We start from the raw sequence: 27695 nt of genomic DNA, 5'->3' as shown, positions 1-27695 counted from the left end.
CGTCAGACACTTGTTTTATACAGGTGTTGCCGACCTCAGTGCCATATTCTTCCTGTTCACGTGTCTCTGCATTTGAATACGCATGGCTATACCAGTTTCTTTCGCGCTTCAGCGTAGATGCTAGATAGGACGCGGAGGTTCTTTTCATCACATATTTTCAGCTGTTACACTTGTTCTGTTAGTTCTAAATTATTACTGGTGTTGCGTCCACAATTTAAGTTTAACGACAGTTTGCCCACCGCAGTTTTTGAACAGACGAGAAATGAGGTACCTTGGACGGGTCGGTGGTGATGAAGGTGACCTGGTGGCCTCTCTTGGCCAGCTCCAGACTTATCATCCTGAGGGGTAGTTGGTGGCTGACGGCCGGGAACGCCACGACGGACAGGATCTTGGCCGCATCCGAGGCTCCCAGCACCGACAGCATCACCAGCAACAGACCGGTCATCATGGCGGTCGCCTGCCGACAACCAATAGCTGTACTGCACTCGTTACACACGCTCACGTCTTGATGACAGCTTATGCGGCTGTTATAAATGATCCAACAAACCCCAGTTTATAATCTTCACCATATTACAAGTGCAGTAGAAGCAGTGAAACGATATACGTATCATACAGCAAGGTAACATGACACTGTTGAAGCAAGAAGAAGATCGCTAGGGCAGCTAGTATACAAGAGAGGCGAAGGCTTGGGATTAGAGACAGAATTGTAGATTGAAAAAATGTTGAATGTCGAAACGTCAAAGACAGAACAGGAAACATGTAAAATTTGTGTATAGCAAAAACGCAGCAAATTAATTGATTAGATGTAATAGGAACTCAAGAGGACATAAAAGCACTTGATAGACAGGTTCGCCACCATCAGCCGTTTGACATACAATACGCTCCTTCCAGGTTTCTCCATGCAATAAGGTCCAGTTTCGTCTACACCGTTTCCAATACATCATAGTCTTTTCTTGTCTGTTGGAAGCCAGCAAGAAACTTCCTTGGGCTATCTATTTTCTTATCTCTTGGAAGCCGGCAATAAACTTACTTTTGCTATCTACCGCCCATTCGTCTGGCTACACGTCCGATTGACTTTAATGACCCTCGTAGTTAAGTGTTCCTATTGCCTATCTCCCAACAAATTGTTCGTTCTCGTGTATCTACGAGTAATTTTGGACAAGTCTTTCCGAAATCTCGCTGAAAAACTCCGTTTTTTAATGGTTTCCGCGCCAAAAGTAGCTTGCTTTATCTGTGTGCTTTATAGTTTAAATTCTTAAGTTTCTTGCCTATTTGTGTATTTACTAGGCACAGTATCACATTTTAATAACAACGGAGTGTAAAGTTCCGTCGTCTTTGGTATGGATAGGTACGACAGTAGTAATTGTGTCTGAATGCTAGCTGAGTTGATGACCCTTCGCTCACAGCTCAAGGTGCTGCTGGGTTTGATCACACATCTTGAGGCTGTTGCCAATGGGCGTCAATTTGAGGGCCAGACATGGGTATCTAAGAGACATCCAGCATGTCCCATGTGTCCCCCAATCATTTCACTATTGTGGCTGCCCTGGTTACACCCATGGACGAGTAAAAGCCACTTGAAAGGCCGTCCTGCGTCGTCTTACAACCAAGTGCCAGTGTCTGTTAAACATATTGAGTCACATGCAATTGTTTGCTCTGTTCCAGAAGAAGCATATTGGCCTTCAAGATACGGGAGTTCACAGAAAACGAGGTAGACGGGAGTTCCAATATCAGCCATGTAATAAGTGTCTTTAGAGATACGGCAGTAAAGGAGCTGTGTACTTTCTGGTGCATTTTTCGCCATATCTACATCTGTGTCATAAGGGTTCAAGGAGATTTATGACCTTATTAGTATAATTTGATCCTAATCGGACAATTTATGAATTTATTTGCGGAATTTACTAACCAATTAGCATAGTTTGACAATAATCTCTGAAATTATCTTAATTTATGACCCAAATTTACGATTCAGTTAGCATAATTTTTTACCCAATCACACCTTCTCTTGAATATGACCTGCTCCCTCACACCTCTAGGCCAAGGGGAATTCAAGGGCAGTTATCCTAGTGGATATCTGAAGGTCAAAGATATCGGGTAAGATGGTAGAACTTTGAAATGTCACAGCCAGTCCGAAGATGTTTGCCTATATTATGTCACAAGCAAATATGACGAGTGAGACGGCTGACGGTTGTGATATTCGCTATTTTTGACTTCATTAAAACAGCAAATACGAGTAGTTAATACTTTCAGCCAGAAGGCAAATACTTGTTTGTAAATAATGATTAATGTATAATGAGGCGTCGCATAGCGACGGTGGAATTTTCTAATGATGTAATTTGTCGTCTTGGGGCGGCAATAAAAACAGAAAAATACGGATAGATATACGATCCTTCACTATTTTGTTCGCTGGAGAACAAATGAAGCCTTGAGCGCTAAGAAGACTTGTACTGTTTTTCTGAAGTAAGACGGACGCAGATTTGTGGCAGTCTGATCTAATTTTTACTAAATGTATAAAAACGTGTTCCGTCTAAGTTTTGAGTGAAGTGTAGGAAGAAGAACTGTTGTAACTTACCGTGACGAAGCACGAGCGACTCAAGAGGACAATGGCTATATAAAAGAGCGCTCAATGGACATGATATGGACATAAAAATCTACCGTCATTGTAGTATTAAGCTTAAGGTACGATATATGTTTTAGTTATAATAAATATTTGTTCTGGGAATACTGAATCATTTAGCAGTGCTCATTTCTATTATCTCCTCAGTATTATTTTCATTTTAATTATGCATTTTGCTAATATTACAGACTCCAAGATCAGCAGTCCAATGTGCGTGTTACATTGATAAAAAGAAAACTGTTTTATCGTCTTCTTGCATCAGCTTTAATATCGAATTTCCCTTTTGTGTGATGTTACAGTTGTTTTTGCGCCCTTACGAACTTTCTGGTCCCTTAGGAAATTGTTTTGTCATAACAATAACTTCACAACCGGGTATTATCGTATCTACGATCATGAAGTAATTAGAAAGACGATAACGCAATTTCTTAATCAATAGCACGCTAGTTGAGACTGCCTCAAGCCACGCGAAACTGCAAGTAAAAACTAATCACATCTCAATATGCAATATTTTATGACAATGGTCAATCCATGATTCTTACGCCAATTGTGATTGATAAAACAGTAAGCTAAATCTTAATTTCCAACTTTCCATTGAATAACAACATCACTTCTATTTTGGTAACATCACACTTGGCGCCCGAACAGGGACTTGACCAAAAATTAGTTCAGATTCTTGGAAAATTTTCTATGTGCTTGTGTTAATAAATGTTCTCTCGTTTCATGTACACATCATCTCTCTGTGAGAATGACAGAAAATACGCTGGTCGATAACGCAGTTTAATTATCGAGAGAAAGGCAAAGAAAAGAGACGTGAATTTGCTGAGACAACATAGCGGTATTCAAGCCATCAAAAAGTAAGTCAGAATTTTGCATACGCAGTGTAGTGCTTCAGTAGCAACGTTGCTTTTCCAAGTCGATCCACATCCTTTCTATCTCCTTCCCGCTATAGAAAATCTGCTTTATTTTATCTTTCAAAGTAAAATTATTCGTAGTCTGATAATAGAAATTATTTCTCCCCATTGTTAGTATAGCTGTATTACATTTTCAACATGGTGGATAGTGTGTGCAATTTGCAGTGAAGAGCATCTTCATTCATTTGTCTGAAACGTTTGGGTTCCATCTTGTCTTATCGCCAGATAGAATTTCATTTGTTGCTCACGCGAGAGCGGTGCTCTTAGCGGACTCACCACGTCACTGACAAACGACGAAAGCCTTGCGTAGCACCTGATTTACTGACGAAAATGGCAGATAGTAAACAGAGACAGGTGACAACAGGAGACGGGAGTGAAGACGTTAATAGTATTCCATACCCTTTACGATCGCGAACGGTACGTTCCCGTGTGGAAACTGAACTAACCATGTCTGTAACAGGGGAAAGTGACCCTAAAGTCCAAATTCTTCCCGCTGCAGCTACAAATGACCTCGGTGCGTTAATGGAAATGCTGAAACAACAGTTTGACGCAGTAAATGAGACTATAAAAACACAAAATGAGACTGTTAACGCCCGATTAGATGCTGTAAGCGAATCAGTAAAAACACAAAATGAGACTATAAAAACACAAAATGAGACTGTTAACGCCCGATTAGATGCTGTAAGCGAATCATTAAAAACACAGCTAGGCACAATCAAAACAGATCTGCATAAAGAAATTACGGCTGAATTAAATACCCATTTGGGTGAGGTGCAAACTAAGATCAGTGATCAAATTCAGAAAATGCAGAAACAGGTGAAAAGTGAAATAGCTGAAGTATCTGGAACATTAAACACAAAAATTCAGGCAGCTACCAAAGAAATAAACTCAGTTAGAAATGCAGTATCTGACATTGAAGGTGTAGTGGAGGATCTGTCGAGGCAGATAGGCTCAATCAATATTGAAGAACAGGTTAAGAGCACCGTGAAAGCACACACGGAGGCATTGTCGGAACACTACGGTGAATGGATAAAGGGTAAAGATATTTTTATCGAAAAGAAGGTCAGGGAGGAGCTTAGGGAGACTGTCAAGGATGTAACTTATGAAATCTTAGCTGCTCCTGGTAAGTCTGGAGACACAGTGGTTTCTGAATTGGGACAGATTCGGAGGACACTTACACGGGATCTTCCCGAGTGGAAGCAGCAAGTAGTGGACGAAGTCAGAATGCTGAGAAACTGGGTAGAAAATCCGCACACGCATACGCAAACTATAGGGAACAACTCTTTAGACGGTGACGAATGTCAGTCAACTCCTTATCGTTCACCGCCTGATTACATGCAAAACGACAGTCCTGTTGAGTCCCGAGTAGGGAAAATAAATGATCCGCCCACAATCGTGAGTTTAATGCAAGAGGAAAGTGTGATTAAGCATCGCACTTTTCCTGTTTTTCATCCGCAGAAGCGAGAAATACACCCCATCGTGTTCCTAAAGAATTTTTCCGGCATATTTCCCAGGAGCTGGACAGACAGACAGCGTATTCAGTTCGTCACTGGCTTTATTTCTGGTGATGCAGCATTATGGGGAACGGAAATGGTAGACACGTGTAGGAATTATGAAGAGTTTGAGAAAATGTTCTTGGCAAAATTTTGGAGTAATGGGGTACAGCAAAGATTAAGGAAGGAGGTGTATGGTGCGGAAATTTTCAATGAGAAGCATGGAAGTCTCCGGCGATACTTCGAGAAGTATCTAGCAAAAATTAAATTCTGGGATTCTCCGATTTCTTCCAAGGACGTAATTATGATTCTCAAAAGCAAACTCCCTGTGTCTATTAGAGAGAAATTAGTAAATGTGTCCGAAGAAGACACGGATGTATTCCTTTCTGTGCTGGATTCCTTAGATTTAATTAGCGAGGATGTGCGCTCCAAGGTTGGCAGCGGCAAATTCTTCCCTGGCAGCCAGCAGAATGCATCGCACGCGGACAACAATGCTCCCAAGGAGAGAGCGAGCTACTGCGACCGCTGTTACCAACCTGCCAGCGGTTATCAAAACGCAAACGGCAATAACTTTAAACGGAAGCAGAAAACCATTTACAGTAATCAGCAGAGATACCACCCAATTTACAACCACCAGGTACAACATCAGTACGGAAACCCACCCTTTAATTCTGCGCCTGAGCAGCATGGAAATTCTCCACAAACGATTGGTAATTTTTCAAATGGACCAGTGTACAATCAAAGTTATAGGTCGAAATATAGCAAGTGGCATGGGCAAGGCGGAGGCCACCCAGCACATCAGAACAACTTTTCACAGAATAGAGGACCGCGGAACAATTTTCAAACGGTACCAAATGCGAACTTTCCTTCACAAGGAAATGATTCTGCCGGCAACCAAAAGATCGGGCGACATCAGCCTTCTCAAGTATTTTATTCACAGGTGAATGCACCCAGTGGATTTTACACCTCTACACCGGCATTTGTACCACATAACCAGCACCAATATGAAACGGAACAAACACTTAAGGCCATGAATGACAAACAGGTTAAACATCCTGCGGATTTTGAGTGGGGGCACTAACGAATACTGTGATTCTGAGTATGTTAATGCGATACGGTACGACCATGAGACCGACTTACGAGATGACCTTGCACGTGACAAAGAAGCTCAAGATATTAACAACATTTATGATGAACAGGTCCAGGCTGCGATTAAGATTTCTATTGCCAACATTCCTTTCACAGCCATTGTTGATACAGGAGCAAACATCAATGTGATGTCATCATGTCTTTTCAGACAGGTGTCTTCTGTTTCAAAAGTTTTATCATTGCCGATTCAGGGTTGCTCCATATCGGGAGCGATTGGTCCATTGAAACAGAGAGTTAGTTTACAGACACAGCCTCAACTGCAGATAGAATATGTTTTGGTTTCTTACCTCTTGCGTACGGGAAATTTCCTTGTGTGAACTGTTAATGATAAGTATTGTGTTGAACAGCGCACTGACTACATGGTAACGGCTACTACATGTAAACTTTAAGTATTAAATGCTATGTATGGAAAAATTGTTTATAGTGATGGACATTGAACTGATATTTCTTCAACAAGCTGAAGCAGGAAATTGGGGTTGCACCAAGAATTTCAATTTAATTTTAAGTTAGTATTAAGAAAAATAAAGTGCTTGCGAGGCGATTGCCCGGAGCTATATAAATATGTAAAGGTGAGAAATGGAGAAGGATGCGTAAATAAGCACTTCTCTCAAGGTACAAGAAGATAGATTTATTTTTAGTAATGTAAGTACTTGAAGTTCTGTTGTAAAAGCCCAAATTACCTGCTTAAAAAAAAAAAAAAAAGGTACATGTTCAAACACTCCAGACAGTGGACAGGAGTAGAAGAAATAGCTTAAAGTTCAGTTAAAGCGTGCTGTTAAATGGAAAAACGAGTGGTAACCCGCATGTGTTCACGCAAGGAGACAATAAGCTGTAGTAAACTAAGTTAGGTGAAATACAGTACAAATAGAGGCAAACCATGAAGCATCAATAATGTAGCGTAAGTACTCCACGAGGCCATTAATTGCTATGAAAGTAAACTATTTCCCTGTGATCTGAGCCCAATGTAAAGAGTATATGAGGAATGTTAGCTGACGAATTGATTTCAGTAGAATCAAGTTACTAAATAACCACACAGCAAGCCCCCTGTATCATAAATAAGTCCAAGTAAAGATCTTCAGAAGATTTGTAGTGTAATCTAGCGACCATTCAATACCCTAATTGAAGGCTAATCTAAAGAACAAGCAATGCAGTGATATTTAAACTTAATACTGACTATAACCAGAGTAAGATGTAGAAGTAGCAAAGCATGCTGTAATGAAAGAGGTTGAAATTTATATATGTGCCTATGTTTATTACGATAATTTTATTTACGTGCAGATTTTATTGCAAAAATGTCTCCTAAGACACTCCTCTTATGAAATCCATTTTCCTTCTGCCCGTTCCTTTTGATCCTGGTTCATTAACCCAGACCAAGGGTCGACTTGTAAAAGGCACGTGTGCTTCGAAGCAAAGCAGTGCTTATGAGAAATGAGACACGTAGCGTGATGAACTTCGCTAGCTTTGGTAATGTTTGTTATGGACCGGTTGCGTAAACCCAGTGAACTGTCGGTAATTCCATTCATGCAAAAAAATAGTAGACACGCGTTACCATATTTTTTTTAACAGAGAACGATTGCTGAGTACATGAAGCGAAGAGGGAGACCTATTGTTATCCAGTCTGCCCTCAAATTTATAAAAAAAAAAAAAAGAAAAAAAAAAGATTCAGCGTTAAATGCGTACTCGTTATGTAGTAGATATGCTGCGTGGCAGTAGAAAATGATCTTGGGTGCACTAAAGAATAAATGCAACGAGTGTTGCGAAGCCTGTATTTTTCATAATGAGGAGATGAGCACTTAAAAGAAAGTTTGAAAGAATATTTTTAGGTTCACTAGTGAAAGCAAATCTTGAGATATAAAGAGTCCATTCATAAAGCAGTTGTTCACTGGACTTAACAAAAGGAGTGACCATTAATTGTAAATATTAGCTCGTAAGTGATCTTTTGTAAATAGTAGAATATAAGTCTTTCTGTACCAATGGAGGAAACCTGCAAAATTAATTGTTTTGTAAATGAACTCCATCGGCGAAGGAACTAAGCACGAATGCTGTGTGAAGATGCACACTAAAGTGCGACGTGCATAATAAAAGTAACTGTTCACTGTATATTAGTGGTAGTGTTGTACTGCAAGTGTAAAAAGAAGTCAAGGCTACGACAACAGGTGCAACGCAAAGTTCAGTGTTGTTCTAAGTGCAGCGACAGCTAAAACATTCGTCGTCACTTACCTGTGAGCCTCATGGGAGGCAGTTGACAGAGAAGTATGGAGGCAGCTTCAGTGTCTGGCTCCTCCGATGGAAAACGCGCGCGAGGTGTTTGTATCGATGCACTCGTGTGATACGAAGTTCACAAAAAAAAGGAGCAATCTACGACCAGCAGCTCTGTTACAGCCTTAGCGCGAACGGATACTAAGTATTGGAGCTCACGCAACACTGTGCAGCCGCTGTGAGTGGCTGACGTGTGGGTGACGAAACAATCCAAACTTTAAACTGCTAACCGCCATGACTTCAATCGTACATACTGGAGGGAAGACATTTGTACACTTGTGTGATTACATTTTCATATGTAAATTAAGCAATTTTCTTGAGTTGAAGTTAAGATGAGTGAGAAGTAGATTGTTAGATTACTCAGGCCTTAAAGCCATTAATACCGGCACTCCTGAACACTGCTAAAATGAATTATAATCCTGTCTCTTGATGGACAAAGAAAATGAATGTGCACTATAGGAAGACCCTAAACTCCAGACCAGTCCCGATCCTTAACAAATGTATCCAGTAGCTTGTAAGTCATACTAATAATTTTCCCCTTCTTCTGTTTCATATTGTAAATAAAAACCCGGGAAGCCACTTGAATTCCTGGCACCACAGCGGAAAGGACAGATGTACTGCATGATGAACGCCGTAGACAGCTAACACAGAAAGTGAAAGCATCACGAAGTGTAGTGCTACGTTATTAAACTGTAATTGAACCACAATGAGTCAACAGATGCTCGAACATTGTCCACTCTAGTTTAGTGAAAATAAGCACTCACTGTACTCATGTATTAGTTGTTAAGCTCAAGAGAAAGTAATTCCTGAATTCTATCCCCCGAAGTGCGAAATGAACGTTCACTTATTGTTATAAGCAAATGTGGACCAAACTTAAATATGCACATAAATGTTAGTCTTGGTATTATGGAATGAAGTGACTGATGAACAAAGAATGAAAAACTTTATTTTGAAAAATGATAAATATCTGATATATGTTTATAAATGTGATTTCAATTTATGTACTTTGTACGCCAGTAACGTTATGTAAATGTCACACCAAAAATCACGAATATCTCATGAGGACATGAGGATCGAGGTAATCCTTCGGCATTCCCTCTCTCCTCATGGGAGGCAATGTGATATTCGCTATTTTTGACTTCATTAAAACAGCAAATACGAGTAGTTAATACTTTCAGCCAGAAGGCAAATACTTGTTTGTAAATAATGATTAATGTATAATGAGGCGTCGCATAGCGACGGTGGAATTTTCTAATGATGTAATTTGTCGTCTTGGGGCGGCAATAAAAACAGAAAAATACGGATAGATATACGATCCTTCACTATTTTGTTCGCTGGAGAACAAATGAAGCCTTGAGCGCTAAGAAGACTTGTACTGTTTTTCTGAAGTAAGACGGACGCAGATTTGTGGCAGTCTGATCTAATTTTTACTAAATGTATAAAAACGTGTTCCGTCTAAGTTTTGAGTGAAGTGTAGGAAGAAGAACTGTTGTAACTTACCGTGACGAAGCACGAGCGACTCAAGAGGACAATGGCTATATAAAAGAGCGCTCAATGGACATGATATGGACATAAAAATCTACCGTCATTGTAGTATTAAGCTTAAGGTACGATATATGTTTTAGTTATAATAAATATTTGTTCTGGGAATACTGAATCATTTAGCAGTGCTCATTTCTATTATCTCCTCAGTATTATTTTCATTTTAATTATGCATTTTGCTAATATTACAGACTCCAAGATCAGCAGTCCAATGTGCGTGTTACATTGATAAAAAGAAAACTGTTTTATCGTCTTCTTGCATCAGCTTTAATATCGAATTTCCCTTTTGTGTGATGTTACAGTTGTTTTTGCGCCCTTACGAACTTTCTGGTCCCTTAGGAAATTGTTTTGTCATAACAATAACTTCACAACCGGGTATTATCGTATCTACGATCATGAAGTAATTAGAAAGACGATAACGCAATTTCTTAATCAATAGCACGCTAGTTGAGACTGCCTCAAGCCACGCGAAACTGCAAGTAAAAACTAATCACATCTCAATATGCAATATTTTATGACAATGGTCAATCCATGATTCTTACGCCAATTGTGATTGATAAAACAGTAAGCTAAATCTTAATTTCCAACTTTCCATTGAATAACAACATCACTTCTATTTTGGTAACATCACACGGTCAAAGAGTCAGAAAGATGTATTCATAAAGTGTCATATGAATCGCTATGACGTCACTTGCCATTGATAGTTCCCACTTCCCTGCTCCTCCTCCCCCCAAGAGGAATCACTTCCTGCACCTGACACTATGATTTATAACATGATACAACAGAGAGTGTGCCCACCCCTCCTCTTCCTAAGAGGAATCATGTCCTACAGCTGATGAGAATGGTGGCTTGTAAACAGATCTTTCATATATATCCTAATGTAGTAAACGTCGTCGAACCCACCACTTTCGACAAGTACACCAGAGTGTGATCACACCCCATTAGTACTTCCAGTAAATACAGATATTTTGCTCTCCCCATTCGTATTAAGACTTTTTTCCACATATTGTGTGAAGTAATTTGGAGGCCCTACTTGCACTTTAGCAATAGTTTATTCTTGTTTGAGTAGCACTTTGTACTTTTCCTGTGTCACATACAACAGTTTCCTTTTTATGAAATTGATCTCCTTTTCCAGTTTCAACATTAACCACCCTTAAAGGACTAATTTCTTCAATAGGGCTTACCTTAAGTCTGTTTGATACATGGATTCTTTTTCTGAAGACTTTTGGAGCCACATTACTTATAAGAACAGCAACAATTTATGGTACTTTTGCTTAAGACCTATGGAATAGCACCAAGCACATCATCCAGTCCACCACATGTTGATACAAATAACATCTTTTTTTAAGCAGACCCAGATGCAAAGGGAGACTTTTATATTGATCCTAGAGATATGGTATAACCTAATGTAGTAAATTCCTTCCAACCCATCATTTTCCAAAAGTCGACCATTTGATCACAGCATTAGTATTTACAGTGAAAGCAGGTATCATGTATTCCAAATCTACATCCAGAATTTTCCATAATCTATGTGTAAATGTGTATGCAAATGAAAAACGTTTTTTGTACAAGAATACATGTATTCTTATCCACTACCTTACCAGGCATGACTTGGTTTTTTAGCATCGAACCGAGATACAGATGACCAACCCAGCCATACTATCTACAAAGTGCTTGCAGGAGCATCTTTCCCTCCTCTTCCTCCTCTAAATGTATACACAGAAAAAATACCATGAACACAGTGCTACGTGCCAAAGAAACCCCATATATGCACTAAAACACATGGACTGTGGTGGAGGTGGATTGCTAACTTATGCTATTTATAATACATCTCTACATCTCCTGCTTCTTACAAAATCTCACTCCACACCACCTAACAAAGGCGACATCCGTTCTTACTTCATCATATATTATTGACATAGAATACCGATCAACTGCTACTGTCAAAGCTTTGTATATTCGTACTCTTAACGATGCAAGATGTATGTGGCAGAGGGAAATAATGTTCGAGGAACAGATTTTATCCAATTATAAAGACATAACACATTGCTCAGCATCACGATTGTGTGTGTGTATGCGTCGCAAGTGCCCCATGCGTCCAGGGTGTCGTTCAGATGGGGATCCACTTGTGCCACATCTGGGTACAGTTTGGAGGTGGATCCACCCCTGCTGCATCCAGTGTGATGTTCAGTGGTGGATCTACTCACATCAGATCAGGTATGGTTCGGATGACATCGACCTGTATTAGGTCTGGGTAGGGTTTGTACAGTTGGACTATCTGCTTGTAATTTAATGAAGTCAGTTACTCAAACATTATTTCCATCTGTAACACACAAACTGGATCTTTAGAGTATATACCAATCTTCGACAGCTGCAGTGATCGGTATTCTGTGTTAATAGCACACAGTAAAGTGAGAATGTGTGAAGCCTTTGTTAGGTGGTGGTGTGATATTTATACAAATTATCAGCATGTCCTGACTCTCAAGCACACTACTATATACAGTAAATGACACTAACAATAACTGGCATAACACACAAAGAATTACACACAATATACCATGTGGTTTGTTTGTGATTGTTTGCTACACTGTCATGGGGAAGCGGAGACAAGGGTAGTGGGGTTCCTGACGTGGGTGCTGCAAGCTAAGGAGCTGGACATCACTGTCAGTCAGCCGATTGTCAAGCACTAGGAGAAGAAGCCGTCGTTATTGTGACCATTTCCTGTGCCTATTATTAAAATATGAAATTGATTTGTAAGTATTCAAATGAAAAATGACCTATTTGTAAAATGAAGTCAGTCTCCGTTAGTATTCAGCGGAAAGCGCTGCATGTAAATGTGAAGATTCGATATATGTCGTCTTCTGTAACCATATATAAATGTCGTAAAATAAAACGAGACAGAATTATTTGGGAGATGTATACACCCGAATTATGAATTTCGTTCCCAACGTATTTACTTTGAAGAAAGTACTAACCTAACCAACTATAACAAGAGGATGTAACCTGAAGGACTGACATATTCTGACTACAGGAAACTACCATGATGTTTAATATGTTTGAAAAGTACTACCTACGACTACCGAAAATTTATGTTGGACAGAGTGATTTTTGCGAAGTGGGAATATTTTCTGGAAGTTATAGTGAAAGAACACGTCACACTGGTCTAAAATATTGTCAGAATGAAGAGAGGATGTTCTTTTAACAATCTGACTTTACTTTAAAGCAGAGACATTACTGTGATAGTTACTCTCTTTACCCATGGAGGCAAAAAAAGAGTGGAGGTCACATTACGTCACAGGCTTGAAGCCAATGTCCGCCATCTTAATTAGCCCAAAACATTAGGTTCACCGCATTCATACCCACATAGTTCACCTCAGTGATACTGCCCCGTGACATCACTCTGTGTCGTATTACTAGAGCAAATACGCATTCAAGAAGAGAAAAACGTTAGAGATTGCTTTCTTGACACCAGGTTTTTCACGTAAGTTCTATAATTTGTAGTATTTAAAACAGTTCTTGATCGCACACGGCAGAAATAATTAACAAGAAGCACTTGTCAACGTCAGTATGGTAATGTTTTTGGGCTACTTAAAACGGCGCCCACTGTGGGTTCAAAACAACGTAAGTCTACAATGGTACGTTCTTTCTTATTTTAACTTTCACGTCTTTACCGATCTGGAAGAGAGTTTGTGATCTAAGGGAACCATAGCAACGGAAGAAACACTGAATATAGATTACGATAATTTCACGAGAATTGACTTAAATATTGCTCACCAATAATGTTAGAGATGTGAGGACGGAGCTTGAGTTGTGTTTGGGTAGGTCAGATGGTAGGGCACTTGCCCGCGAATACAAAGGTCCCGAGTTCCAGCCTCAGTCCGGCACACAGTTTTAATCTGCCAGGAACTTTCATATCAGCGCACACTCCACTGTAGAGTGAAAATTTCATTCTAGAATGTTAGAAGAGTTTTTACTCCTGATCCGTAGAAGATATGACCTGCAACCTTAGAAAATGTCTCCGGAGAGACAGCAGATATTGCGTCCGGGAGTACGAAGTATGAAAAATCTACGCTGGACGGTGTGGCCGAGCGGTTCTAGGCGCTTCAGTCTGAAACCGCGCGCCCACTTCGGTCGCAGGTTCGAATCCTGCCTCGGGCATGGATGTGTGTGATGTCCTTAGGTTTGTTAGGTTTAAGTAGTTCTAAGTTCTAGAGTACTGATGATCTCAGACGTTAAGTCCCATAGTGCTCAGAGCCATTTTATGAAAAATCTACCACTAGTTAACGAATTCACTATTACCCCTCGAAGACGTAACTGATACAGAACGGCCGTGGGAGGCTGCTTGGATTGAGGGGGTACAAATATTGTTGAATAATCTCGTCAGCGTAATTGCATCTCGTTATTAACGAGTTATATGTGTATTATAAACGCGACCAAAGCTAGTGCACATTCCTATCGCATTCTGTGTGATTGAGACACAATCTGCGATCCCAGCGCGGATGTCGAGCGAAATACGGGATGCGGGTAGCGGGCACAAAAGAGAATAAATCAAGAAAGAAATAGAATCAAATCATCATACTACCAGGAGACAGAAAACAATGGGACGACCATCCAGACTCGATTGGGAAGACGAAGAGTCAAGGTCAACTTCGAATAAGAAGATGAAGTAAGAGCAGAAGAAGTAGTCCTCTGGGAAGAGTGGTTCCTTTTTGTGCAGGTGGTGCAGCTGGTTGGAGTGTGGAGAGCGTTCACGCCGGCTGGCAGCTACCAACACGCCACGACGAGCAGAGCGCCTGCTGCATAGTCACGCCGCCTACACGTGGACACGAGGATGCAGTCAGCGTGCCGACGCCGCGGCCCAGGTATATGCAGAGGACGCAGTCCGCCTGCCTCCATCACCTCTCGCAGCAACGAGTCCAGCAACAAGATTAGAAGCTCGGTGAATCAAATCGATTGATAACAGTATCAGAACGATTGATAACAGTATCAGATCGATAACAGTTCGTGTCCTGTACTGCGAGTGTAAAGTGAAAAATGTTAAAATGTGTGTGAATTTCTAAGGGACCAAACTACTGAGGTCATCGGTCCCTAGACTTACGCACTACTTAAACTAATTTATGCTAAGAACACATACACCCACGCCCGAGGGTGCACTAACCTCCGACGGGAGAGGCCGCGCAATCCGTGACGTGACGCCTAAAACCGCGCGCCCGTAAAGTGAAGGGACCGTTAAGATAGGACTGAAAAGACTCAGAGAACAGTAGGTGATTCAGAAAGAACAAGTCGTATTAAAGTAAGACTGCCATCGGTCTACCCATAATAGTCACACTGCCCTGTATAGTAACTGTTAATTGTGACAGCCGTTAATTTAAACAGTTAGCAGAAATGTAAGCACGAGTTTCGTTTGCGGAATGGACACGAAACCGGAAAGAAAGGTTAGCCACTCAAGCTTTAAAGATGAGAAGTGAAATGGCTGCTAGTAATTTAAAGGTACAGAAAAAAATGGAAGAAAAATTTAGCTCTTGAAATAATGGCTCTTAATTTAGAACTAGAGAAAAAGACGCTGAAAATTTAGCCAACCAGTTGCAAATAAAGGTTAGTAGCCATTGACCTAGTTTTCGATATATGCTAAAATATCTTCAGAAGCAGTAGGCCTTGTTACATCACATGACGATGGTTCATTGCATTAGATGAAGCCGAGCGGTTCTTGTCAAACAAAACTGACAAAACAAGAATTATCGCAAGCGATGGCTTTAGATAGCTTCCAGGTTACATATATCGTACCTCAGAATGAATGCTCTCTCGTAAATGCTCGCAGGTACAGGTTCTCATCAACATAAAATTGTAATAGGCTTCACAGGATAAAATATTTGCATAAGTTGTGTGTACCTTATGCCAGAGACTAAGGCCAACCAGGTTGGTTGCAGCAAAGATTTTGTGTTGGTTGGGTTGTGTTGATTTGGGGGAGGATACCAAACAGCGAATTCATCGGTCTCATCGGATTAGGAAGGTAGTCAGTCGTGCCCTTTCAAAGGAACCGTCCCGGCATTTGCCTGAAGCGATTTAGGGAAATCACGGAAGATCTAAATCAGGATGGCCGGACGCGGGATCGAACCGTCGTCCTCCCGAAGGCGAGTCCAGTGTGCTAACCACTGCGCCACCCTGCTCGATCAGATTTTGTGTAAAAATCAATTTGTATAAAAGATTCTTGCAGGATTTCCTATAGTATTCTTCGTTACAGATAAGCAGATAGACCTTTGACGGTTTACACCATACATAGCTATGCTGCAGCAAAACAGTTGTACCGAGATACTCCGCTGGCAGTAGAAAACATTGGTTCGAACACCTTGGGGTTATGTTATAGAATAGTACACATGTGGAGCCACTTTATTTGTATAGAAATTTGTGTAATATTTTTCCAGCCAGTAATTCGGTCTTGTGTCAATATAAAATTGTTTACGTCGTTATTTGCCAAAATTCCCTCCATTATTATTTCGGGATAATACTAAATTAACTGCCTTTCTTTGAATTTTTCTTCAGCGTCCTCCATCAATCGTTTCTGGTAAGAGTCTCAAAGCGTGCAACAATATTCCTAAAGAGTAGACACTGTTGCTCCCAGAGTGGGGCATAATCTCGATGTTTTCCTCGACCAGTGTAGTCCCTGCGCCCTGTATAGTGTAATATAAAACGTGAAGAAAGCTAAAAGATGTGGAATTTATTACCCACTTAAACGAGAACAGTGCACAAGCGACAATGAACTATGCTCCGAATGCTGCAGTTGAAATCTGTGTTTTAGTATAAACGCTAGTGCTGCAGGCAATACGCCTCGGCGTAACCTGCTGGTACGTATGCAACACCCACATATCTGAGGGGGTTGAGGGGTGGACACAGCTCACTCGACTGCCCGTGCTCACCTGCAGAGGCGCACAGCCACCATAGTGTCTATACAGGGTGTTTCACAAGTGATCGTCAATAATTCACACATGGAAAAAACAGGCCAAAAGCAGCAAAAAATCTCCAACATGGGCCCACAGATCAACCTTTGTTGAGGTACACCACATTTTCTGTTGAGGCTCATGTGTCTAGGAAAACATGACATCTCTAAACTTTGAAGTGTTCGAAATGTTGTCCATGCGTCTGAATGCAACACTGAACTCGTCTCTGAAATGCGAATCCTCTCAGGCAGTCATGGAGAATTCTGTGAATGCTGGAAGGCTGCTTCAATCCGCAAGTGTAATTCCTCAAGAGAGTTGGCTTCGCTAGCGTAGACCATGCTTTTGACATGACCCCACAAGCAGATATCCGTGGGATTTAAATCCGGAGAGCTTGGAGACCGTCCTCTATGTATCCAGTGTTGACCATACGTCCGAGTTAAAAGCCGGCGCACTCGTAAATGAACATGTGCTGGAGTACCGTCATGCATGAACCACATGTTCAGGCGCTGGTTCAATGGGACATCATCATGTACATCTGGAAGTACAGTGCCACAAACCGCATGAACTGCTGTCCGGTTAGTCTCTGTGGTAGGAAGTGTGGTCCAGTTATGCGGTCTCCGAACAGTCCTACCCAGACGTCCAACGAATAACGCTGTTGATATCGTGATACTTATGTTGCATTAGGATTGACATCGAGCCAAATGTCACAATTACGGTAGTTACAAATACAATCACGAGTAAATCCAGACTCATCAGTGGACAGTGTACTGCTTACAAACAGGGGATTCAGGATGCACTGTTGTTGCACCCATTGGCTGAAAGTCTCTAGGAGGTAAGTCTGCATTGTTGAGGGATTGCACTCGCTGGAGATGATATGGGTAGAGTACTGCCGGTGTAAAATCTGTCACACACTGCTATGACTCAAGACACGCTCTTGGGTAGCAATCCTCCTCCTTGATGTACTCGGAAGAACGTGTACAATGCGTAACACCCTTTCCTCAACATCTGGAGTTACGGATCTGGCTCGGTCTTCTCGTACATGGTGTGCCAAACTAACGGTTTCTCTAAGGCGCTGATGTAACTGGCTAAATGTACGGCTGTCGGGCTGGCTGCAGAGAGGTAAAGCTCCTTCATACAATCGTGCAGCCTCAAGGGCACTGCCGTTCGCTTTGCCACACTTTACGTGCAGTAAAGGAGTTTTGCTATTTGGGGAGCAAAATAACTGATGATGGTCGAAGTAGAGAGGATATAAAATGTAGACTGGCAATGGCAAGGAAAGCGTTTCTGAAGAAGAGAAATTTGTCAACATCGAGTATAGATTTAAGTGTCAGTAAGTCATTTCTGAAAGTATTTGTATGGAGTGTAGCCATGTATGGAAGTGAAACATGGATGATAAATAGTTTGGACAAGAAGAGAATAGAAGCTTTTGAAATGTGGTGCTACAGAAGAATGCTGAAGATTAGATGGGTAGATCACATAACTAATGACGAAGTATTGAATAGGATTGGGGAGAAGAGAAGTTTGTGGCACAATTTGACTAGAAGAAGGGATCGGTTGGTAGGAAATGTTATGAGGCATCAAGGGATCACCAATTTAGTATTGGAGGGCAGCGTGGAGGGTAAAAATCGTAGAGGGAGACCAAGAGATGAATACACTATGCAAATTCAGAAGGATGTAGGTTGCAGAAGGTACTGGGAGATGAAGAAGCTTGCACAGGATAGAGTAGCATGGAGAGCTGCAGCAAACCAGTCTCAGGACTGAAGACCACAACAACAACGTGCATGTCAGCGTACTCTTAACTGGTGTACCTCTGACAAGGTGCCTTCATGTTCGTAACTAATTGCGAGGACGGCACAGTGCACAGAGGGGGAAAGCGAAGTAGTTGCCAAGCATAAACAAACAGATAGTCGATCCTAAACCTTGAGACACCAACGTAACTACAGCGGTATCCTGATGCATTTACAGCGGTTCCCAACTCGAATTAATGCGATACGTCGGCAACGTTTGATTTTCGGACCCATGTTTACTGGAGCCGCTTGGTTACTGTTGGCCTGCACTTTCCATGTGTGAATTATTGACTATCACTTCTGAAATACCCTGTAAATGCGCTCTGTAGTATGAAGGCCTCGGCTGTGTAGTGTTTGTCCACAACAATTGGACAATCCTCGCAATGGCTGTCGGGAAAGGCAGGAGTCATGACTTGCCCCCGCATTGCCAAGGGGAGAGGAATGGTGTAAGGAAGGCAGTATAGCTGGCTATATACTGTCGTATCACGTTGGCTACCCCGTAATCTTTCCAAAAGAATTTTAAAGAAAATATTTGGTAAAAAAATGTTTTTTTTCATTAGTTATAGCTTTATATGTTAGCTTCATAATTAAGGGCCTATCATTTCGCTAATGATCATAGTTATTATGATACTTTGTATACAAGAAACATACTGGGTAAAATTCATAAAGTTTGCAATGAAAAATAGACGTCACTTGAATTTGCGTTGGGTGCATATTAGACCATACATTGCTGCACATGAAATTTAGCTAACGTATTGAACTTTTATTTAGACTTGAGAGGAGGAGTCTGTCTATCGCTGATATCGAGCAAATTGATTTGTATGCATCGCACTCATTTGCGATCGCGCGTGCCAGCAATAAACCGGGAATGATATACTCTTAACACCACCTGTATCTCACGAACGGTTTGAAATATCGAAACGAGATTTTGTCAAACGACAGCGCAGAAAGAGAAGAGTGTTTTTCCACATGGCGAACAGGTCAAACTTCGTTACCTATCGCAAAATGTGAGTAACTGCAGACTTTTGCGATAAAATTACGTAATTCTGTAAGTCATCGATAGTTGGTGAAATGAGAAATTGGTGTGGCTTTGCAGCAAGATACTGTAAATGAAGAAATTACACGTTTATATTTACACCGAGAATCTGCATTTTCATAAGCTTCTGACCCGATTTGTTCTGAGTTCCTCGTTAAATAAACCACTGTTCCAGGATGCTGTCGCATCTGCAACTTGATTGGATTGTTGGGGAGGTGGCATTGCGTAAACACCGCATTGTTCTGACAGAAGATGCAAATTTTGACATGGAAACAAGAGAAATGTAGGTGATATTCGAAATTCACCACTGATGAAAGACTGGTTTTCAGGTTAGAGCAAGCTCTAGTTGATAAGAGTGTAGAAAGGGGGTGGACCAATGGCCACATCGAAAAACTTGTACAATTGTACCATGAAGTACGTTGTTTGTCTGAATTACCACATAACAATGTAAAAAAGTATGTAGTACAAAGAGATGGCTGAAGCATTTCTCGACAGTATTCCAATTATGGAGAAAAGTGTTACTACATTAACAACAATATCCAAAGCCTGATGTTCAACGAGAGAATAACACACACACGTGCACAGACAGCATTTCCAGATGTGAGTGAAAATCGGACGTAACATTTCGTACGTGACATCAACATCTTTTCTAACGACCTGTTTTTAGATGCTGAAAGCAAGCCAGATTGGAAATACGTTTCATTAGGGACCACTGATGATGCTTTACTTCAATAAAACGAAACGCATGTGCTGAAAAAAATGCACATTTTCTTGTTGTTGCAAAGACGAAATTAAAATACTTTTAATAATTTCTCAAATAATCTCAATAAGGTGTAAGACCGCTTGAAAGAAGCGTAAACGAAGGGCGGATGAGTTGACCACCAATAAATTGTTGCTCGTACTACGTTCATTATTGTTGGCTATTACCCGGCCCATAGCTATGTTACATCAATTATTTAACAGTTGTTAAGAGTTACTACATTCAACAAAGGCTCAAACAGCCAGCAACTGCCACAATTTTCTTCCTACCGCCGTCTATACTTTCTCTCGCTGATATAAATTATTTTAAAAGTGGGAAAATTTACGGATGGCCAAGAATTGGCCTCGCAGACCTTTCCCTGGCACGTGTGCCGTAGCGCTCAGCCGTTCTGGCACTTTTCCCGCACTGCCACGTCACATTATCTGAGCGTGAAGATGGGCAAATTGCGAACAGGCGAACGCGCCGCCTTTAAATGGCGGTGCAATCTCACTTAGTGTGACAAAGTCTCATGTTTCACATTTCTCAACAACATATATTGAAAAGAACAAGTTTTCACTACTACTCAATTATTTTTGGCGCACTGAAGATGGAATCCCAGTTTGATTTTACGAAGAGTATTCTACGGCATTGGATCCTTATGTCGCTTGCATTTATAGTGAAACTCTCGCCGAGCACAAAGTCCAAAGCAAATGAAAAAAGGCGCAGGTGACTCCAATGTACAAAGAAGGGTAGAAGAACGGACCTGCAAACTTCCGTTTGGTGCAGAATGCTCGAACATACTCTCAGTTCGAATATACTAAACTTTCTTGAGACTGAGTAGCTTATGTGTACGAAGCATCGCTCTTGTGAAACTCAGCTTGTCCTCTTCTCACATGATATACTGCTAACTTGGTTCAAATGACTCTCAGCACTATGGGACTTAACAGCTGAGATCATCAGTCCCGTAGAACTTGAATTACTTAAACGTAACCGACCTAAGGACATCACACACCCATGCCCGAGGCAGGATTCTAACCTGCGACCGTAGCGATCGCGCGGTTTCAGACTGAAGCGCCTAGAACCGCTCGGCCACTTCGGCCGGCTATACTGCTAACTATGCTAACTATGACCGAGCGAGGTGGCGCAGTGGTTAGACACTGGACTCGCATTCGGGAGGACGACGGTTCAATCCCGCGTCCGGCCATCGTGATTTAGGTTTTCCGTGATTTCCCTACATCGCTCCAGGCAAATGCCGGGTTGGTTCCTTTCAAAGGCCACGGTCGACTTTCTTCCACGTCCTTCCCTAATCCGATGAGACCGATGACCTCGCTGTCTGGTCTCCTTCCCCATAAAAACAACAACAACAAAAAGCTAACTATGGATGAAGGGAAATAGGCAGATTCGACATTTCTAGGTTTCCAGAAAGCATTTGACACAGTGCTGCGTTGCTGGCTTTTAACGTGGGTACAAGCATATGGAATAAGTTCACATATATGTCAGGGGTACGAAGACTTCTTAAATAATGGAACAAGTATGTTATCCTTGACGGCGAGTGTTCATCAAAGACAGGGATATCGTCAGGAGTGCCCCAGGGAAGTGAGATAGCAACGCTGTTGTTTTCTACATACATCAATGATTTGGCGGACGTGATGGGCAGCAATCTGCGGTTGTTCGCTGATGGTACTGTGGTGTACAGTAAAGTGCCAAAGTTAGTGACTGTAGGAAGATAAGACGACTTAGACAAAATTTACAGTTGGTGTGATGAATGGCAGCTAACACTAAATGTGGATGAATGTAAGTTAATGCGGATGAGCAGGAAGATCAAACTTGTGATGTTCGGGTACAGTATTTCTAATTGCTAGTGCGCTGCTTAACGCAGTCAAGTCGTTTAAATATCTGGGCGTAACATTCCGAAGCGATATGAGGTGGAATTTGCATGTGAAAGCTGTGGTAGAGAAGGGGAATTTTAGGAAAGTGGTTCACCAGTAAAGGAGACCGCATATAGGATGCCGGTGCGACCTATTCTTGAGAGCTACTCGAGTGCTTGAAATCCGTAACAGGTCAGATTGATGGAAGATATCGAAGCAATTCAGAGGCGGGCTGCTAGATTTGCTACTGGTAGGTTCGAAAAACACAGAACTGTTACGGAGATGCTGTGGGAACTCAAATGGGAATCCCTGGAGGGATTGAAAAAATTTAGGGAACCAGCATTTGAGGATGACTGCCGAACGATTCTACTGCCGTCATCACAAATCGCGCGTAAGTACTACGAAGGTAAGACACGAGAAATTAGGGCTCACACGGCGTATAAATAGTCGTTTTTCCCTCGCTCTATTTGTGAGTGGGACAAGATAGGAAATGGCTGGGAGTGGTACATGGTACCCTCTGCCATTCAGCGTACCGTGACTTAGGGAGTATATATGTAGTTGAAGATATATAATTTTTATCTTGTACAAACTGTCGGCATGCGGACAGGCGCGGACAATTTAACAGATTTCCGCACTCAGCTGGCACATAATCATCTCTCATTTAGTTTCATAATCGAAAAAAACGTTCCCCCCCCCCCCCCCCTACACACACACGCGCGTGTATGTTGGTCGAAATACACAATAGCAACACTTTTGTAACCTCATTACGGAGACGTGCAAATTCTGTCCGAGGAAAGCAATGTAGACGTCCTGACCAGTTTTTATGTTAACGGGATTTGTCTTCAAAGATGGCCTTATCTCGTACATCAATCAGTTACTTCAGCACGTGCCCGGGGGCGCTTTCAACTGAAACGGCAAACTGTCTCGCAAACAACTGAAAGGCAAATGTTACATTGGCAGTGTCGTCAAAACGTTACGATACTATTGTTGTAATACTTAAGAGGCTACAGTGAATCCTTGAAACCTCGCATTTTCTTTAACGTCGTTGAGCTTAGAGATTTGAACAACGCGATTTTCCTTTTAAGTGCATCCCGATCAAATCAGAAAAAAGTTGTTCCTCGCCTTACAATTTCTTACTGTTCCTATTCTTTGCGTTTCTTCCTCTTGCGTATGTTCTGTTTTGCTTTGTTTTACTGTGTTTACCTTGTACCCATTTTCTATGGTGAACTGTCTGATTATGTTTAGTTCTTGTGTGTAGCTATGTATGTCCACTGGAATTCTGCTCAGCTGTCAAGGAAGTATATGAGTCTGGCCTATTTGTGGGCTGTTGAGTGGTCTGACATGTTGTGAATTATTGTGGAGGTTTTTTAAATATTGCGAACTAGTATTTGGGCTTTTTATTTTTCATGTGATGTCGAGGAAATGTATTGTTTTCTCTGCTTCGCTTTCAAGGATGAAGTGGACAGTACTGATATCTTTATGTAACTGTACCACAGCGCCATGTGTTTCATCTATCATGCTAATTATGTCACTAACATAGTGGCACATGTACAGTACTTTGTACTATTTAGGTTTTATTATTTCATCAAGAATTTTGTTTTCAAGGTGGTTGAGGAAGATGCTGGCCATCGAGCCACGCATGACTGATCTCTTCACGAGTCCTTTCTGTAGGATGCAGAATTCATCTTTAAATTTGAAATAATTTATCTCTGCAATTACTTCGAAAATAGTTGAGACCCTTTGAGCCTGTGTTTCTGGGATAATGTTTCTCTCAATTGTCTTTCAATTATTGTGATTGTTCCTTCACTTGATAGGTGAATGTACATTGATGTGATGTCAAATGAGAGTAGTATTGCTGTGTTGTGTATATTCATAGACTTTATTTTTCGGTTAGGCCACTGGTGTTTGCTAGGCTTCTGTTTGTGGACGTAAAGCGTTTTTGTAGAAAATTGTGCATGTGTTTCGCTATATCACAGGATGGTGCAGTTCTGAAATTTGTCACAGATCTGATCAGAACATCAGGCTATGGAGAGGGTTGATTTGTTGCTGTGGCGCATCGAATGTCACAGCCCAGTGAAGCGAAAATCCAGCAGTGCTGATTATCAGTTCTGTTTTCAGCTTGGTGTGTGGTCCTGTATACATCTAACTATGATACGAGCGTAAAAGTTTCAACGAAACAATAAACGCACCATCCTCCACAGTGTTACTGCTACGTTACTAATGTGGACGCCATATGTAACAGCTGACAGCTGCTCAATATTGTCGTGAAAGATAATAGCATGCCGGAGATTAATTTTGAAGAAATTAATAACAGACTATTGGTGTGGAGGAACTTCAGACTACATGTTAACTTTAAGAGTACAATCATGACAGTGTGGAAAAACAAATTTATCTATAGGACATGGGGAACCAAAGTATGTCAAGGATTAAAAATTGTAAAACTTCATTAAAATTTATTGGTAAGGTAAAGAGGAATGTTATTAGTTATCTATATTAGGATAGACTGATACACATACCTTGAAAGCCTGCAACGCTTCATAAAATGTTCGAAATATCGATATGAGGTTTTGGATGAGTGGTAGTGGGGAAAGGAACAAAGAGTGAAAATTTCATTGTGGAAACAAATATTTTTGTTAATTGCTGAGATCCATATGTTATTCTCAACAGAATTTGACAGTATTTTGCTGTGTTATTATTAGTCACATTATCTTTTTGAGTTACTTGCGTAACTAATTTATTTTTAACAGCGCTTGACAACTATTGGAGTAAAACTTGAGAACATTCACAGATAAACATTTAACAAATGAATGTGGTAAATGTGGGGGTGAACTTCTCCTGGGAAGAGCAGTTACAAATCTGGTAGACTATATTTACGTAGCGCTGGATGTGAATTCTTTTCCTGTTGCGGACATTATTGGCTACTTTCTCGACACGGTTAACGGGCATTAACCCAACGATCCCATCCAATCAGCCGAGAACACATTCATCACATAAATATTTTTTGAATTACATTCGATGGCTCTTGAAGGCAAATATGGTATAATGACTCCTTACATACGTTGCTTTAACGTTTCATAAAATTAATGGGAATGGCGATAAAAGTGAAGCCGAAGTCCGCCAACTCGTAAACTCTCAACTACTTGCATCAGAGGTCGTGACATACATACGGGGTGTTCAAAAAGTCTCTCCGCAGTGCTGTATGATTATTCGCCTGCCTGGGTTTTTCCAACGAAACAATAAACGCACAACGATACTGCAGTGATATTCTGTATCCATTCATCGGAGAACTTGGGTTAAGTGAAATACTGAACGGTTATTTTCGTCAAGATGGTGTAACCGCGCATACAGCTCGCGTTTCAATGTCACTGCTTGCTGATGTTTTTGGTGATCGCCTAATTTCACAGGGACTTCGGCCTCCACGATCGCCTGACCTAACACCACCTGACTTTTTCTTCTGGGTTGCAGCGAAAGCAACTGTCTATAAAAACGTCCAAAATCCAGCGATGAATTGAAAACTGCAATATCCACTTTCACTGCGTCTGTTACAGAAGAAATGTGTTTGGAAACATGATTAGACGTATTGAATTGTGTAATCAAAAACAGTAGGGACACTTTCAACATTTAATGTGAAAATTTGTAAGTAAAAATGAATATTCAATAAATTAGTAACTTGTATTGCACTGAGTTTCATTTCGGTATGTTGAATGCGGCATACGGCACGCGCGGCTAACAATCATACGGCACTGCGGAAAGACTTTTTAACACCCCGTACTAGGATTGATACTGAAAGTCGTCAATCAGTTCACTTCTCGATAATATTGCGCTTTTGCTTTAACATGTTCGCGGGGTATATTCTCTGTGTCTGCGTTTGTTCCTATTTCTCATGTAAGGTGGAAGATCACGCTGGGTACCTAATTTGAGTGTGTTTAATACTCATTTTATTGATATTACTAGTCAGCACAACATGTACCCCATCCGTCCTAAACATGGATTGTCGATCGTTTTCATTGAATGTGGGTGTAATTAGAAACGTATGCAACTGGGTTAATTCAGGTGGAATTCTTAGTTTAATTTTGCTGTAGCAGACTGAAAAGACAGCTGAATGTAATATTCGAAGTCCTCTCCTGTGACAAAAGTCTGTCGCGACATTCAGTCGCGCGCCCTTAAACATGCCACCACGCTGTTGGCCCTCCCAACCCAGCCTGAGGACGCCGTCTTCAAAACTTCAGCCGTTGAACGGAGTGAAAAATTTTAAGGCGGAGGAGCGATCTCTCGTTTTTTTCTGATAGCAGGAAACGCATGGAACCTCGGGCCAAATCGTCTTGCTGATTGGTCAGTGCATCCCTACCAAGTTTTTTCGTCCTCTGTACGTGCAAGAAAGGAAGTTAGGATTTTGACCGGGAGTTACCGGGGCACGGACGACTTAGATCGCAGTTCCATTTAACGTAGATTCAGATGGTAGCGAACTTGGTCCTTAATTGGCCTTAATTCACTTTATGTATCGTGTGCCCAGTTAACTTTCAAGATTATTTTTGCTGTGAGTGACGAACCGCCTTTGAAGATTGACCAGTTGTTAATGCAAAGTGGCGAAATTTACTCTCGATTACTCGGGGAGTTTGAATCCTTGTGTGTGGGCAATTTCGCGTCCATGATACGGTCCTTAATTCACCCAGTACTTTGGGAGAAATTGTACGTTATCACCGTTTGGTTGTGTGGAAGCATACCATATTACTGTTTTTATGTCATTCATGTAAGTGCAGTTTCAGGAGTAAGCTCCATCTGTTAAATAAATGAGCATTATACAGCTACTTAGATCGTTGAACTTCACCACAATGTACAGACGGCCACCCTCCCCCCCCCCCTGCCCCACCCCCCATTCCTGCAGTCTTAGGCCTCAATAATCTGTTCCAGAAAACTATTTGGAACATTTAATAAAGGGCAAACTTTCATTGGTCGCTGCATGTTCACTAATTAAATTTTCGATAGCAATTTCAAATTGACGATAGAAACTAGCGTAATATTAAATGAAAATTCATGGAACTTCAAACGATTTGGCATTCAGCGGCTCAGTTATGGTTAAGCACTGTTATTGTGCAACAGTTATCTCTTACATACGAAACATTCTTGGTACAAGGTGAAAGAGCAGGAGAAACACACTAACGCCACCTTGCAGTGTCAGATGCTGCAAGAAAAGCTTTGCCAAACACAGGTTTACAATTAAAACTGCAAGGTCGTACGTAAGGAAGAAAAGTTTACAGACTTATGATTTCCTTTTTTTTATTAAAACCGACCCCAAAGTACAAAACAAAACAGCACATGGTTACGTGCACAATTTTTGTTTAAAATTTTATGTAAGGAGAAA

The 27695-nt window shown here is 41.1% G+C and overlaps 2 protein-coding genes across 2 annotated transcripts in view; both read right to left on the bottom strand.

Annotated features, from left to right (window-relative positions):
* LOC126473534 (UDP-glucosyltransferase 2-like) overlaps positions 1–27695 on the bottom strand; it is a 234940-nt gene that overhangs the window by 23787 nt on the left and 183458 nt on the right. The gene's annotated exons all lie outside the window — the stretch shown is intronic.
* The window catches only part of LOC126473533 (UDP-glucosyltransferase 2-like), a 54678-nt gene that overhangs the window by 23646 nt on the left and 3337 nt on the right, over positions 1–27695 (bottom strand). The window contains exon 2 of the mRNA XM_050100645.1: positions 272–457. Within this exon, the coding sequence (XP_049956602.1) occupies positions 272–448 (177 nt within the window). The 5' untranslated portion in view covers positions 449–457. The remainder of the gene's footprint in view (positions 1–271; positions 458–27695) is intronic.

Source organism: Schistocerca serialis, chromosome 4 (assembly GCF_023864345.2).
Source record: "Schistocerca serialis cubense isolate TAMUIC-IGC-003099 chromosome 4, iqSchSeri2.2, whole genome shotgun sequence".
NCBI classification, from domain to species: domain Eukaryota; kingdom Metazoa; phylum Arthropoda; class Insecta; order Orthoptera; family Acrididae; genus Schistocerca; species Schistocerca serialis.
This window is presented reverse-complemented; position numbering and strand designations above follow the sequence as displayed.